Source organism: Propithecus coquereli, unplaced genomic scaffold, assembly GCF_000956105.1.
Source record: "Propithecus coquereli isolate 6110/MARCELLA unplaced genomic scaffold, Pcoq_1.0 Scaffold222, whole genome shotgun sequence".
Taxonomy (NCBI): domain Eukaryota; kingdom Metazoa; phylum Chordata; class Mammalia; order Primates; family Indriidae; genus Propithecus; species Propithecus coquereli.
This window is the reverse complement of record NW_012147412.1, coordinates 1,942,254-1,959,566: the sequence shown is the minus strand read 5'-3', so window position 1 is coordinate 1,959,566 and position 17,313 is coordinate 1,942,254. Positions and strand designations below refer to the sequence as shown.

General features: G+C 38.5%; 1 protein-coding gene across 1 annotated transcript in view; it reads right to left on the bottom strand.

Moving 5' to 3' along the window:
• Positions 1-17,313, bottom strand: part of SORL1 (sortilin-related receptor, L(DLR class) A repeats containing) — a 165,151-nt gene that overhangs the window by 89,489 nt on the left and 58,349 nt on the right. The window contains exons 10-12 of the mRNA XM_012644914.1: positions 16,275-16,392; positions 15,993-16,066; positions 2,429-2,517 (exon numbers count right to left, since the gene is read on the bottom strand). Of these exons, the coding sequence (XP_012500368.1) occupies positions 2,429-2,517; positions 15,993-16,066; positions 16,275-16,392 (281 nt within the window). The remainder of the gene's footprint in view (positions 1-2,428; positions 2,518-15,992; positions 16,067-16,274; positions 16,393-17,313) is intronic.

Below are 17,313 nucleotides of genomic sequence, written 5' to 3'. Positions count from 1 at the left end.
CACCACCAGGTTGCACACATCCAGGGAGCCCCTACTCACATTTCTGCTCCAGGGATTGTCATTTACACAGAGCACAACAGCAGTGGTCTCCCGTGGAGTTGTGCAACTGGCACACTACCCAGGTTCCTTTCAGTTTTATAAATAAGTAAAAAAAAAAAAAAAAAATAAGCAATCTCAGAAGACTAAGTATGCATGATCTATTTCAATTCAATATTTGCTAAGTGCCTACTAATAGGTATAGAGCAGAAATACTTATCTACAAAGGCCTTACTAACAAATTGAAGAATTCAGGCAAATGATGAAAACGTAACTAACAAAAGGAACCAGGGTATGATCAATGCCGAATTAACCGGACAGCCCATAAATGCTACGAGACACAAAGGAGAGATCACTGTGGTTGGAGCAGCCAGATTCAGAAGGGGCCTGAAGCTCTACCAACAACAGAAATCCAGTTTTGTCAGAAGCAGCCTCCATTCATGCATGGGCACCACAGTAAATCACCACTGTGGTTTAAGGATATCAACTCACTTCAATATTATTTCCTGCTTTTCAGAGCAGCAGGAGGAGAAGCAAAACACCTCTGTGAACAACACACTGAGTAAATGCCAGGTGGCTACCCAGATTCAGGCCAAGCTCAGGCTGGTATCTGGGACACATGCACCTGTCAGTACGAGGCCTGTATGTATTTTCACGTTTGCAAGTGATTTATTTGAACCGTGTGTACAGACACCTCGAAATGATCTGTACAAATAGAGGAACGCTACAGTGTCCACGATCCCCCAAAGTCTACAACCCCGAAGTCATTTTTAAATGTCTGGGGAGGGCACTATGATTTGTTGGCAGCAGGTTTATTTTCCTGATCGTGTTTTGCTGCAGCTAGTGCAGAATGACGCTGCGTTCCCTGAGCACATATGCACCGACAGATGGTGTAAGAGGACTAAAATCACGCTCGGGCCTTCAGAGGAGCCAGCTTGGAATGCAAATGTGATCTGTAGAGAAGTTAAACAAGGAAAATCGAGAACGGACTCTAAAATCCGAGAGCCATGCAAAGAATGAAATGCAGTCCTAGGAAGCCAAACTATGTCCCCTACGTGTCTTTCACACATAGCAGGGTACCAACTACTATTGTTTGCTCACTTATCTTACAGTAAGAGGGTGGGGTGCTTGAGGGTGGGGGACAGCACCCTATTTATCTTTAGATACACAGTACCTGGCATGATTAGTGCTTGCTAAATGCATGAGATGAGAATTAAATTAGTGGATATATAAATGACAGCATAACTGTGAGAAGCGCTGTGCTTTGTGACAGTCATCCTCTGAGCAAACACCAATCTGAATATGGATACAGAATGTGGCATACAAACAGGGCGTCTTCTGACTCCTGCCTCTAAAGAAACAGCTGACCAGCGCTACGCTGAACAGAGAACAGCCAGGTGGAAAGCTAAATGCCAGTGCTCTGCCTCTTCCTCCCTCAGCACATGTCAAATTAACTACAGGGGAAAACTCAGCTGCTATGATCTCTTTTCCCCAACCACCCACCTCTCTGTTTCTAAAAGGAGCAAAGGAAAAGAAAGCTTTTCCTTGCATTAAACAAGATGATTACAGAGGCCCTCTCAGCCTCCTTCGGTAATCTATCTAATGGGTTCAGCTCAAAAACAGGGACAAGTTAGGGCCAGTCTGCCCTGACCTAACGTTAACTGTTTGAGAACTCAGACAAAAGTCATCAAAGGACTGATTCTGATAAAATCAAAACTTAAAAGAGTAGAAGTTACAAACTCCTGATATTTTTGCTTTTCAAAACAATATATGGCAAAGAATATGTGACATAATCTAAAGACCCAAGCTTTAACCCTGCCTCTGTCACTAACAAATGGGAAGACCCTGGGAAAGTTACTTCACCTTGCTCAGCCTCAGTTTTCTCATCTGTAAAATGAAGCCGTTAACTCCAAGTAGCCCTTCCAGCTCATCTATGAGAACCTTCCAAAACCTCACATAGCACAGCAAAAGTCAATCGGCTAGCAAGTCACACGCATTCTGTAAATTATTGCTCCTGTATTACTTATTCATTAGTCATTCTATGAGTAAAGCTGTGTGTCACTCACAAAGCAAAGAAAGAGAAATTAAAGAGTCTCTAGTTTTTTTTTAGTCATTATTAATTATTTATATAGAGTTGTACTTTTCCAAATCAATAAAATGATTTTGCTTGTTCCCCACAATACCCCTAGAAAGGGGGTATTGAAAGGACAGGGATACAAAGGACGGTTTGTTATTCCCATTTTACAGATAAGGAAAGTTTAAGTAATTTCCAGAGGTCACAAATTGTGCTACCAACATGCTAATGCTGTAGAAAGATAATTTATTTATAATCACAGACATAAATTTCTGGGAGAACAGTCAGATGTTAGAAGACTTAACCAGAGGCACTTACTTCAGCTCGTTGGTCTCCGTGCCCTGGGCAATGGCCATGATGATTCCTCCGTGGTCCCCCCATGTGTAGTAGTGAGGTCCCGGAAGTGCCTGAAGAGGAAAAGCCAGTGCTCATGTCACTGCTGTGAAGGTAGCTGTGCAGAAGCCATGTAAATGCACGTGCGCGCACACACACATTAGCAATCAAGCATTTGAATACGATTGTTCAGTTTATAATACACACTCACATACATTATCTCATCTGCTCCACACGATCCTAGGGATAGGCAGAGCAAGGTCTGGTATCCCAATTTTTTTCCCAAATGAAGAAACAAGGGGTTAATACTAACATGGCAAAGTGTGAACAGCAGAGGTAAGACTCAAGCCCAAATCTTTGACTCTCCCCAACACATGATTAAAAATTAACCAACTAGGGTTGCAGTTCTACTATGACAGGATAAGCCCCCTACAGCCCATCCTTCCTGCTAATTACAACTAAAAATTCTGGGCAAAATACAAAAAGCAACTTCCAGAGGATGCTGAAAAGTAAACAAAAGCAGGAGCTTATGGAAGGGATTTAAAACCAGGAGAAGCTACGCACACAGTTGTGGGTTTCCTGGCATGGCTTTGCCCTGAGGGAAAGCCCCAGTCATGGAATACACCTCAGTCCTAGTCAGAGAACTGAACTTTCTGCCAAAAGAACCAGGAAAAGGAGCCCCTGCAGGCTGGGGAAAATGCAGATGGACTCCCAGAGGGGTAGTGTCAAAAAAGTAAATCAAATTCTGTGTATGAACTTACGTAAGCCTCAGCCTAACCCCTGATCTATACATGTTTATGCCCAAACCAGCAGAACAAAGGTTTAGCACACTAATCTGAGATTTGAACTATCACCCACAGAAAGCAAGACAGAACAGTCAGAACCTAACAGGCCAATTACATACTTTAAAAAAAAAAAATTCCTCCAGAAGATGATTTAATTTCATGTATTTCATTCACATGTCCAGAATACAAACCAAAACTATTCAACATATAGCCTACAAACATATCTATAAGATGTGTCCAATTCTCAAGGAAAAAGAAAGTCAATAGGCACCAATCCTAAGATAATTCATATATGGGACTTTTAAAACAGCTATTATAACCATGTTCCATGAAGAAAAGAAAAACACATGTGAAATGAGCAAAAGATAAGAATTCTCCCCAAAGGAGTGAAAACAGCTTTTCAAAAATGAACCAAATAGAAGTTTTATTAACAGAAAAATACAGTATCTGAAATAAATTCACTGATGGGCTCGATATCAGAGCAGAAATGACAGAGGAATTAGTGAACTTGAAGGTAAATACAGACCAACAGCAACTATCCATTCTGAAGAACATACAGGATTATTGAACTTCCTATTACAAAACGGTGGCATAGAGGCGAGCTGGCTTCTCTTCCTCACACCAAAAAAACCAAAGCAAATATACAGCCCCAAGATCTTCATCAGCAACAACCCAGAACTCAAGTATAAGAAAGAGACAGTTCCCGGGGCACAGAGAAGTGGAAAAACTGAGCGGAGAGTCGGAGAACCGGACTTCCATATCCACGACACTCTTCCCCCTCATTTGGCCAGGCACCAACTGCACGGAAAATCTCCCCTCAACTCAAAGTTCCTACACTGAAAAAAGTGAAATTGAGGCGCTGAACCAGCTTCCCCACGTTCTTGGGCTCTCTGGCAGGAGATCTGTCCTTTCCTTAACCTACGGGTAGCATCGTAACTGCCTGAAGGAAGAAACATCCCGGAGGAGGTGGGATTACCATCTCCAGCCCTGAAATTCTGCTCTGTGCCTTGGACAAAGGAGATGCCAAATCAGAGCGGCTGTAGGAGGATCGTTACCCAGGACACAAACCCCTAGCCATTATCTGGTTATCCCACACTGCTGGGATAATCCCTTTGGGACCTCCTCCATCTGGGACAGGCAGTGCTCTAATCATTTACCAGAGCAGAGGTGAACCTGCGCTTAAGGCGCCACCTAGAGCTGAAAAGTAGGCAGCCACCTAGCAGGGAGGATTCACTAAGCAAACACGTTCAGTAAAAACCAAAACGTTTTCCAGAATAGACCATATCTTAGACCACAGTCAGAGTCTAGTATAAATAACTAATCCTTCAGTGCAAAGACACAGATGTGTGCCCACAAGAAACAACGGCAAACAAGGAACCGTGACCTCCCCCAAAGGACAAAGCAAAAATCCACTGACTGACCCTAATGAGATGGCAATTTGTGAGCTGTCTAACCAAAAATTCAAAATTGTATTTTTAAGAAAACTCAGTGATCTCCGAGAATAACACAGAAAAGCAATTCACAAATTCATCAGAAAAATCTGATAAAGAGATTGAAATAATAAAAAAGTCAAACAAAACGTGGAACTGAGAAGTATATTTGCTAAACTGAGAAATTCTTTAGAGGCTCTCAACAACAGAATGAACCAAGTAGAGGAAAGAATCAGTGAGCCTGAAGATACACAGAGGAGAAAAAAGAAAAAATAATGAAAAAGAATAAATACCATTACAAGATACAGAAAATTATCTCAGAAGACCAAATCTAAGAATTGTTGGTGTTCAGAGAGAGCTGAGCAAGAGCAATGGGGAGATATAATAGCTTATTCAAAGAAACAATAACAGAAAACTTTTCAAAACTTGAGAAATATATAAATATCCACGTACAGGAAGATCTTAGAATACCAGGCAGATTCAACCCAAATAAGACTATCCCAAGGTATTTAATAATCAAACTCTCAAAGGTCAAGGACCAAGAGAAGATCTAAAAGTAATGAGAGATAAGAAGCAAATAACAAGTAAAGGGGCTCCAATTCATCTGACAACAGACTTCCCTACATGCCAGAAGGCAGAGAAAGACATTCTCAAAATATTCAAAGAAAAAACAAACCACAACCCAAGAATATTGTAGCAGCAAAACTGTCATTCAAATTTGAAGGAGAGATAAAGTCTTTCACAGACAAATAAGGCTGAGAGAATTCATCACCAGACCCATCTTGCAAGAAATGCTAGAGGGAGTTCTTCAAACTGAAAGAAAAAAATACTAACATGCAAAAAAAAAACAAGTCTCAAGGTATAAAATCCACTGGTGGATTGAGTACGTGGACAAACCCAGAATACTCTATTATTATATTTGTGGTTTCAATCCCCCCATAACTCTAGTACAAAGCCCAAAAGACAAATCTATCAAAAACAATAATAGCTACTACAACCTGTTAAGAGATAGATCATTTAAAAATATGTAAATTGAGACAACTAAGAGTTAGTATGTTGGGGGCATAAAGTTTAACTATAGAATTTTTTTGTAAGTTTTTCTTTTTGCTTTTTTTAATATTCTTTTATTTGTGTCCTAAGATAAGTCATCTTATTCTTTTATTTGTGTCCTAAGAGTTGTCATCTCTTTAAAATAACTTGTTATGGGCTGGGCGCAGTGGCTCACGCCTGTAATCCTAGCACTCTGGGAGGCCGAGGCAGGCAGATTGTTTGAGCTCAGGAGTTCGAGACCAGCCTGAGCAAGAGCGAGACCCCGTCTCTACTAAAAAAAATAGAAAGAAATTGGCCAAACAACTAAAAATAGAAAAAATTAGCCAGGCATGGTGGTGCGTGCCTGTAGTCCCAGCTAGCTGGGAGGCTGAGGCAGGAGGATCGCTTGAGCCCAGGAGTTTGAGGTTGCTGTGAGCTAGGCTGACGCCACGGCTCTCTAGCTCAGTCAAGAGAGTGAGACTCTGTCTCAAAAAAAATAAATAAATAAAAAATAACTTGTTATGTCTATAAAATGTTTATGTAAGCCTTGTGGTAATCACAGCACAAAAATCTATAATAGATTCTATAGAAATAAAAAGCAACAGATTTAAACATACTACCAGAGAATATCAGTTAACTACAAATGAAGACAGCAAGAAAGGAAGAAAGAGGAATCTCAAAACAACCAGAGAACAAGCAACAAAATGGTATTAGTAAGTCCTTATTTATCAATAATAACACTGAATGTAAATGGTCTCAACTCTCCAATTAAAAGGCATAGAGGGGCTGAATGGATAAAGAAACAAGACCCAATTATAAGCTGCCTTCAATAAACCCACTTCACCTACAAAGACATATACAGACTGAAAGTGAAGGGGTGGAAAAAGATACTCCATGCAATTGGAAACCAAAAAAGAACAGAAGTAGCTATACTTGTATCAGAGAAAAGAGACTACAAAGACTATTAAAAAAAGACAAGAAGGGTTCTTATATAATGATAAAGGAGTCAATTCAGCAAGAGGATATAACAACTACAAATATGTATGTACCTAACACCAGAGCTCCCAGATATATAAAGCAAACTTTAATAGACCAAAAGGGAGAGATAGACTGCAATACAATAATAGTAGGGGACTTTAACACCCCACTCTAATGATGGACAGACAATCCAGGCAGAAAATAGTGGCGCTAGGCAAGGTAAACTCATGCCTATGATCCCAGCACTTTGGGAGAGCCAGGCGGGAGGATCACTTGAGGCCAAGAGCTCAAGACCAGTCTGGGCAACATAGCAAGAACCTGCGTCTACAAAAAATAATTTTAAAAAGCCAGGCATGGTTGTGCAAGCCTGTAGTCCCAGCTATTTGGTAGGCTGAGGCAGGAGGATTGCTTAAGCCCATGACTTCAAGGTTACAGGGAGCTATGATCACAGCACTGCACTCCAGCCTAGGCAATACGACAAGACCTTGTCTCCAAAAAAAAAAAAAAAAAAAAAAAAAAACAGAAACCGCAGACTTAAACCACACACTAGATCTAACCAAGCCTAACTGACATTTACAGAACACTTCACCCAACTGCTACAGAAAACACATTCTTTTTCTCAATACATGGAACATTTTCCAGAATAGACCATATCTTAGACCACAAAACAAATCTGTACAAATTTTGAAAAACAGAAATCCTATCAAGTGTCTTCTCTGACCACAATGGAATAAAACTAGAAATCAATAATAAGAAGAATCTTGAAAAATACACAAACACATGGAAATTAAACAATATGTTCCTGAATGACCAATGGGTCAATAAAGACATTAAAAAAGAAATGTAAAAATTTCTTGAAACAAATGAAAATGGAAACACAACATACCAGAATCTAGGGGATATGGCAAAAGCAGTACTAAGATGAAAGTTTATAGCAATAAACACCTATATCAAAAAAGTAAAGAGACTTCAAATTAACGACCTAATGATGCATCTCAAGGAACTAAAAAGCAAGAATAAACCAAACCTGAAATTAGTAGAAGGAAAGAACTAATAAAGAGCAGAACAGAAATAAATGAAATAGAGACCAAAAAAATACAGAAGATCAATGAAACAAAAAGTTGGATTTTTTGAAAATAAACAAAATTGGCAAACCTTTAGCTAGATTAAAGAGAGAAGACCCAAATAAATAAAATCAGAAATGAAAAGGAGACCTAACAACTGAGACCTCAGAAATACAAAGCATCATTAGAGACTATATGAACTATATGCCAACAGACTGGAAAACCTAGAAGAAATGGATAAATTTCTGGACACATACAACCTACCGAGAACCATGAAGAAATAGAAAACCTCGACAAACCAATAACAAGTAATAATATCAAAGGTGTAAATGAAAAAATTTCCCATCAAAGAAAATCCCAGGACCTGAGGGATTATGAATTCTACCAAATATTTAAAGAATACCAATCCTGCTCAAACTTTTCAAAAAAATTGAGGAGGAAGGAAACTTCCAACCTCATTCTATGAGGCCAGCATTGCCCTGATACTAAAACCAGACAAGGAAACAACAAAAAAAGAAAACTACAGGCCAGTATCACTGATGAACATAGATATGAAAATTCTCAACAAAATACTAGCAAACTGAATGTAACAACATATTAAAAAGATCATTCACCATGATCAAGTGGGATTCATTCCAAGGATGCAAAGATGGTTCAACATGCTCGAATCAATTATCATAACACACCACATCAAGAAACAAGAACGAAAACTGTAGGATTACTTCAATAGCTCCTGAAAACGCATTTGATAAATACAACATCCCCTTATGATAAAAACTCTCATTAAAATGGGTATAGAAGGAACAGACCTCAAAATAATAAAGGCCATCTAGGACAAACACACAGCTAACATCATACTGAATAGGGAAAAACTAAAGGCCTTTCCTCCAAAGACTTGAACAAGACAAAGACACCCATTTTTAGCACTATTATTCAACATAATACTGAAAACCATGCCAGAGCAATTAGGCAACAGAAAGAAATAAATGGCATCCAAATTGGGAAGGAAGAAGTCAAATTCACCAATGTGCAGACAACATGACCTTATACCTAGAAAAACCCAGACTACGCCAAAAAACTGTTCAAACTGAGAATTGGGATGAAAGAATTCAGTAAAGTTTTAGGATTCAAAATCAACATAAAAAATCAGTAGCATTTCCATAGACCAACAACAAATAATCTCAAAAAGACATCCCATTTATAATAGTTATAAAAAATGTAATATCTGGGGATCGATCTAAACAAAGAAGGGAAAGATCTACATAAGTAAAACACTTATGAAAGAAATAGAAGAGGACACAAAAAAATGGAAAGATATTCCAGGCTCATCGATTAGAAGGATTAACATTATTAAAATGACAATACTACCCAAAGCAATTTATAGAGTCAATGCAATCTCTATCAAAATTCCAGTAACATTCTTCACAGAAACAGGGAAAAAAATCCCAGAATTTATATGGAACCACAAAAGATCCTCAATAGACAAAGCAATCCTTAGCAAAAAGAACAAAGCTGGAGGCATCACACAACCCAACTTCAAAATTTATTACAAAGTTACCGTAACCAAAACAGCATGGTACTGGCATAAAAACAGACCCATGGACCACTGGACCAGAATAGAGAACCCAGATATAAATCTACACATTTACAACTAATTCATCTTTGACAAAGGCACCAAGAATTTACAATGGGGAAAGGACAGCCTTTTCCAAAACTGATGCTGGGAAAACTGGATAGCTATTCACAGAAGAATGAAACTAGACCCCTATCACTGACCATACACAAAAAATCAAATCAAGATGGATTAAAGACTTGAATCTAAGACCTGAAACTACGAAATTAATAGGAAAAAACATCGGGGAAATGCTCCAGGACATTTGTCTTGGCAAAGATTTCTTGAGTAAGACCTCAAAAGCACAGGCAAACAAAGCAAAAACAGACAATTGGGATTACATCAAGCTAGAAAGGTTCTGCACAGCAAAGGAGAAATCAACAAACTAAACGGACAACCCAAAGAATAGGAGAAAATATCTGCAAACTATCCATTTGTCAAGGAATTAATAATCAGAATATATAAGGAGCTCAAACACCTCAATAGCAAAAATATAAATAACCCAATTAGAAAACGGGCAAAAGATCAAACATTTCTCAAAAGAAGACATACAATGGCAAACCGATATATGAAAAATGCTCAGCATCACTAATCTTCAGAGAAATGCAAACCAAAACCACAATGCAATATCAACTCACCCCAGTTAAAATGGCTTGTATCAAAATGAAAGGCAATTAACAGATGCTGGTGAGGACGTGGAGAAACGGGAACCCTCATATACTGTTGGCGGTAATGTAAATTAATATAGATACTATGGAGAACAGTATGGAAGTTCCCTAAAAAAACTAAAAATAGAACTTCCATATGATCCAGCAATTCAAACACTGGCCATATCCAAAAGAAAGGAAATCAATATACCAAAGAGATAGCTGCACTCCCATGTTTGTTGCAGCACTTAGTCACAATAGCCAAAATATGGAATCAATCTAAGTGTCCATCAACAGATAAACGGATAATGTGCTGTATATACACAATAGAATATTATTCAGCCATAAAAAAGAGTGAAATTCTGTCATTTGCAGCAACATGGATGGAACTAGAGGCCATTATGCTAAGTGAAATAAGCCAAGTGCAGAAAGACAAATATTGCATGTTCTCATTCATACATAAGAGCTAAAAAAAAAAAAAAAGCAAAATCTCATGAAAATAGGTATTAGATTGGTGGTTACCAGAGGCCATGGAAAGGCAGGGGGCAGGGGGAAAAGAAGGGAAAAAAAGAATATGAATGTATTACCACTGATCTGTAAACTTAAAAATAATAAAGATGGTAAATTACACATATTTTACCTCAATAAGAAAATGTTTTTAAAGAGAGCATACACAAAAAAAGATTTCTAAAAAAATATCTCCAAAGACCTGTGGAATAATAACAGATCCAATGTATAACTAAAGTCTGAAAAGAACAGGATAAAGTCACCGAGGCAGGAAAATATATCTGAAGAAATAATGGCTGAAAATCTCACAAATTTGGTAAAAGACATGAATCTACAGACTCAAAATCAGCATCCCAAACAGGATATACTCAAAGAAAACCCCTCCTAGACACATAACAAAACTGCTGAAAACCAAAGGAAAGGCAAAAAATCTTGAAAGCACCTAGAGAAAATGGCATGTGACACCCGGGGAAATGAGAGCTGAAATGACAACAGGGTTCTCATCAGAAGACTGGGAAGCAAGAAGACAGTACGACATCTTTAAAGTACTGGAACAAAATTATTGTCCACCCAAAATTCTATATCCAACAAATATATACCACCAGGAATGAAGGTAAAATAGAGATTTTTTTCAAATGAAGGAAAATCAAGAGAATTTATAGCCAGTAGACCTCCTCTAAAGAAATGCTAAAGGAATTTTTAGGCTGTATGGAAATTTCCCATGAGATCTTCAGGAATGAAGAAAAAGCAAAAGAAATGATAAATATCTGGGTAAATAAGAAATACTTTTTTCCTCTTAAGGTCTTTAAAATTCATATGATGATTTAAAACAAAACAAACATTATTTTGTAGGTGTTTCAATGTATGCTGATGATACATAGGACAGTAACATAAAAGTGAGAGAGCAGAAAAGGGACTTCCATGGTTACAAAGCTTCTAAATTTTGTTAAGTGCAATATTAACTCAAAAAAGACTGTGAAAGATTAGATATGTATGCTGTAATCCTTAGAGAAGCCACTAAAAAATATGAAAAATATAATTTTTAAAACACTTAAATAAAAATAGAATACTAAAAATATCTAAATAATACAAAAGGAGACAGAAAATGAGAAACAGAGGAATAATAAACAGAGGGGATGAAAAATAAATGAATAATAAAATATTAGACCTAAATCCAACCATATCAATAATTCTTAATGGCTTAAGCTTTTCAGTTAAAAGCAGAACTTGGCAGAATGGAAAAAAAGCAAGACCCAACTATATGTTGCCTGTAATATAATATAATATATAATATAACACTTATATAATGACACAGATAGGTAGAAAGTAAATGGATGATAAAGATGCACTATCTAAACAGTAAACATAAGGGAAGAGTGACTATTTCAATATCAGATAAAACAGTATTACCATAAAGAGGGATATTTCATAATGATAAAAGGAAGAGTTCGTCAAAGATAATAATAAATTTAAATATACTTAATAACATAGACTCAAAATACATAGCAAAATAAAGCAGAAATTGACAGAATACAAAGGAGAAATAAATAATTCCACAATCATAGTAAGAAATCTTACCCTGTCTCTTGTAGCAATTTAGAGAACTATACCAAAACCAAACCAAACCAAACAATATAAACACAGAAGATTTGAATATTATCAACCACCTTCGTATAAATAATATCTATGAAACATTACAACAAATGCAAAATACACATTCCTTTCCAGTGCACATGATATATTCACCAGTATAGACCATATGCTGGATTACAAAACTAGTCCTACAAATTTCAAGGGATTGAAATCACATAATGTTCTCTGACTATAGGAAATTAAATTAGAAATCAATAATAGTAAGATATCTATGAAGTCCTTAATACCTGAAAATTAAATAATACTTTTCTAAATGACTTATCTGTCAAAGATAAAAATCAAAAGAGATGTTATAGGATGAAGAGAATGTTCTGGAATTAGATAGTGGCGATGGTTGCATGCCCTTGTGACTACACTAAAAACTCTTGAACTAATACTTTAAAATGCTGAATTTTATAATACGTGAATTATATCTCAATTTTAAAAGGAGAAATTTATAAATATTCTAAACTTAAAGACAATAAAAATAAAACATAGCTAAATATGTGGCATATAACTAAAGCAGTATTTAGAGGAAAACTTACAGCTTTAAATGATTATATTAGAAAAGAAGATCTAAAATCAATGACCTAAGGCTATTCCTTAAAAAGGTACAAAAAGAAGAACAAACTAAGTAAGGGGATAAAAAAATAAGAGAAGAAATCAACAAAACAGAAAACAAACAATAGAAAAAATTAACAGAGCCAAAAGCAGGTTCTTTGAAATGATCAAAAATATTGACAAACCTAAACTAGGGAAAATAGAGAAAATATAATTCCTGATACTGGTGATTTGTATATTATCACCTAAGGTCCTACAGACATTAAAAAGATCACAAGAAAATATAATGAATAACATAAGCCAACAAATGCAACAACTTAGAGAAAGGGACAAAGTTCTTGAAATATACAACTCACCAAAATTGATACAAAACAAAATCTGAATAGCCCTACATCAACCAGAGAAATTAAATTTCTTATCAAAAATATTCCCAAAAAGGAAACTCCAGGCCTGCATAGTTTCACTAGTGAATTACTCAAGAAAAAATAACATCAAATTTATATAAATCTTACAACTCCAAGATAACAACCCAATTTTTTTAATAGGCAAAATATTTGGACACACATCACAAAAGATTTTGAAATGGTCACTGAGCACATGAAAAGAAGCTCAACATCATTAGTAGTCATGGAAATGCCAACTAAAACCACATGAGATATCATTACACATATATTAAAATGTCTAAAATTAAAAAGACTGACCATACAAAGTGTTGGCAAAGATGTAGAGCAATTAGAATTCTCACACGCTGCTTGGTAGAAATGTAAAATGGCAAACAATTCAGCAGTTCTTTAAAAAGTTAAATATATACCCACCATGGCCATCCAGCCATTCCATTCCTAGGTTACTTACCCCAGAGAAGTGAAAAAACTATGTGCACCTAAAAACATGTGCATGAATGCTCATAACAGCTGCATCTGCAATCAGCACAAATGGCAATGTCCATCATCAGATGAATGGATAAACAAATGTGGTATATCCCTATGACAGGATATTAACCAGCAATTAAAAAAAGGAACGGGCCGGGCGTGGTGGCTCACGCCTGTAATCCTAGCTCTCTGGGAGGCCGAGGCGGGCGGATTGTTTGAGCTCAGGAGTTCGAAACCAGCCTGAGCAAGAGCGAGATCCCGTCTCTACCAAAAATAGAAAGAAATTAATTGGACAACTAAAAATATATAGAAAAAATTAGCTGGGCATGGTGGCGCATGCCTGTAGTCCCAGCTACTCGGGAGGCTGAGGCAGGAGGATCGCTTGAACCCAGGAGTTTGAGGTTGCTGTGAGCTAAGATGATGCCACGGCACTCTAGCCCGGGCAACATAGTGAGACTCTGTCTCAAAAAAAAAAAAAAGGAACGAACTATTGATACACAAAACATAGGGATGGGCCTCAAAATCACCATGAGTCCATTTATTAGAATTGTAGAAAATGCCAATAACCTACAGTGACAGAAGTAGACAGGGACGAGAGTGGAGAGAGGGATGGGTTACAGGGGGGCACAAAGATACTTTAGAGGAGGTGATGGAAATGTCTGTTACCTTGCTTGTCGTGATGGTGATCAATTCTGATCAAACTGCACACTTTAAACCCGTGCAGTTTACTGACTGTACTTATAGCTGCCTCAATAAAGTTGTTAAAGAAAAAAGCACAAAAAAGGAATTCTGAGGAGCAGAGAATTTGAACGACTAACTAGGAGTTAAAGGAGAACCCGAATTATGGTCATCAGTGCTCCAAGCAGCATTCTGTCCACTGCATCCTCCTCCTCTGCCACCACTTGTCCCCTCACGCAACCTAGACTGTCCCTCTAAAATGAAGGTTCCTGCGAGGACTCAGATGCCCACTCACACAGATAGTCTCAATCTTTTCATCCCCCCGTTAGTTCTCTGCTTTTCCCAAAACAAGGTCTCTTGTGCACTGGCTGCTTCTTGGCAGGCATTATGCATGCCTGGGGGAGGCACTGACAGCTGCCCCGGCAATCGCCAGATGATACCACTTCACTGCGGGAAGAACAAGACACTGCTTCTGCCCAGAAGGAAATCACTTGCAGATGTTCAAATCCCAGATTACACCAACAGCAAAGGGTACAAATAAACCACAGGCTGATCTGCAGCAGACGGAACACCCAATTTCAAAGGAGCGTCCGGCTCCAAAGAAGGGGAAAGCAGCTGCTTAATCTTTCCCAAGGGGGCCGGACAAGGATGACCCGAGAATTCCAATTCCAAACCGTACACGCTTTTGGACTACTCTGGCCTCAACCACCTCTGTCAGCGGAATACATACTTATGTTCTCTATCATCCGTACACAGCGTCTGTCTCAGCTGGAGGGAGGGTACGCCCTGCCACAAATGAGATAAGGTAAGCGACAGGCCCTGTAAACTGCAAAGAGCCAAAGCGATGCTGGGTATTATTACTGCTTTACATGTTACATATTTAAATATGAAAGTGTGCGTACTGCACTCCCAGTAAGAAGCACCATGAGGATGGGAACTGTGTCTGCCAGCTCTTCTGAGAACTCCGCATCACTCCTAGCACGGTGCTCAGCCTGTGTGGTCCTCGGTAAATTCCTGTCAAGTGATCTGTTAAGTTACCCTGGTGCCTCCTGGCATACACATGGTCACCACCAAAAGCAACCCCTACAGAATGAGACCAGACACACGTCCCGTGGCCTCAATAAATCATGAGAGACTGGTGAAAGACAATTTTTTTGGAAATTCTCTAACGTCCAAAGCTGAAGCTGAATTAGCATTTTGGGACCAAAGAACTAGCCTCACCTTCAGAATTGATATGATGAATGCCTAAGGATTGAACAGTTACAAAACCATAAGGCAAAAACAGAGTCTATTTCCATAGCACAGAATGAGATCAAAGTACCCATATAGCATATCCCAGGAGAGGCTTGATTTCTATCTCAATAATGAACAAAAAATAATAATAAAAATAGCCAGTTTCCGACCACTACATCGTAATTTGTTGGTACATTCAACAAATATTTACTGAGCACCCACTCTTAGGCCCTATGGATAAAGAAGTGAGTAAAACAGACATTGTCTTTGCCCTCATGACACTCATAATCTTGGTACAATAAGTAAAATTCAGTTTTTTAAAGGGTCTGTTTTTTATTTAAAGTAACTATAAGTACAAATCGGTGCAACTCATAAGTGGTTTCAGGTACCTCCCTTTACTTTATAGTCATATTCGGCATTCTTGGCCTCTGCCATGGGCCATCTGTGTCCCTGAAATGTAGAGGCACAGTCCACGTTGTCACACAAACAAGAACCAGAGTCAGGGGGAAGGGGAGGGGGCTGACCTCTCGCCACCTGGCTCCGGCACTGCTAGAGACGTACACGTTTGTCTTGCTGGCCAAGTTCTTTCCCACTGAGCCTAAAATGCAAGACGAATAATTATTTTTAATTTCAACAATGCCAGATAATCACCTTGCCCAACCAGAAATGCTAAGTAGTTTCTAGCAACTAAGAACACCTGGAAACCAAAGAGCGGTTACTACTAGAGATATGGGTGATCACTCTGTATTTGGCTACGCGTAACCGGATAACTGAACCCCTTGTGAGGTCAGGTGAAGCACACTCACCAGTGGCAATGATGAGGCCTGGAGCCGACTCCTTGGATAGGATGGGCATTCTCCGAAGCTGCAGGTTGAGCAGCTGACTAAGGCGCTGGGCCAGGTGGAGGGAACAGCCCTGGGAAAGCTGTGGAACAAAAGGTCCAGGTGGTGTCAGCCTGCAATACAATGCCTGGATCTCCCCGTGAACCCTCAGCCTGTGTGAGGACACTGCAGCTGGACACAGAGCAGGAAGGCCTAGCCCAGAGGGAAGCAGACCCAGCCTGGCTGCCTCCGCTCTCCCCCAGACAGACAGGATCATCTGAACCCACATAAATGTCTCTCACTGAAGAAAAGAGAATAATAACGGCTTTAAGAAGCCTTCTGAGACTCTCCAGGAATAATAATTAGAAATCAGTGTCAACTCAACTAGATAGGAAAGGTATCATCTAGCCACATCACCCAGAGATCCTCTCAAGTGACTCAGAACTAAAGAGAAATGAAACGATTTTGTGATATTTTCTAAGTCGGTAGAGATGTGTTTCAAATACGATTCCAGTAATTCTGTCATAAGAGAAACCAAGAATCAGAAGTAAAAAAATAAATCTTATTGACAAGTTCCCAGATGTACAACACATGAGGTACAAACACCAAAGGATTAACATTAATTTTTTAAAGTATTCTACATTTGTACAAAGGTGCAGGTGTGCAGGGCAAGGCTTCAACTCATTCAATCTGGCCTCCATTGCTTATACCCAGATTTTAATAGTTCTCCTGCAAACAATCAGGATGAGGCCTTTTGCTACATGGTCACGCCCAGTTCTCCTGGCCAGAAGGTAATTGTTCAGTGTTATTCAGATGTGGCTAGTGTTCTAAACAGGGGAACTCTGTGTGCTTATGGTCAGGTAAAAACTGTAGCAAAGTTTGTTGGATCTACTTATTTTTGTCGCAAAAGGATCTCTAACAAATATCCTTCTTGCTAGCTTGGCCAATGAAAACTAGAGCAAATAAGGTTGGGTCTCAAAGGAATATTTATTTGCGCACGCCCCTTTCTGCCTGTTTCTTCGCC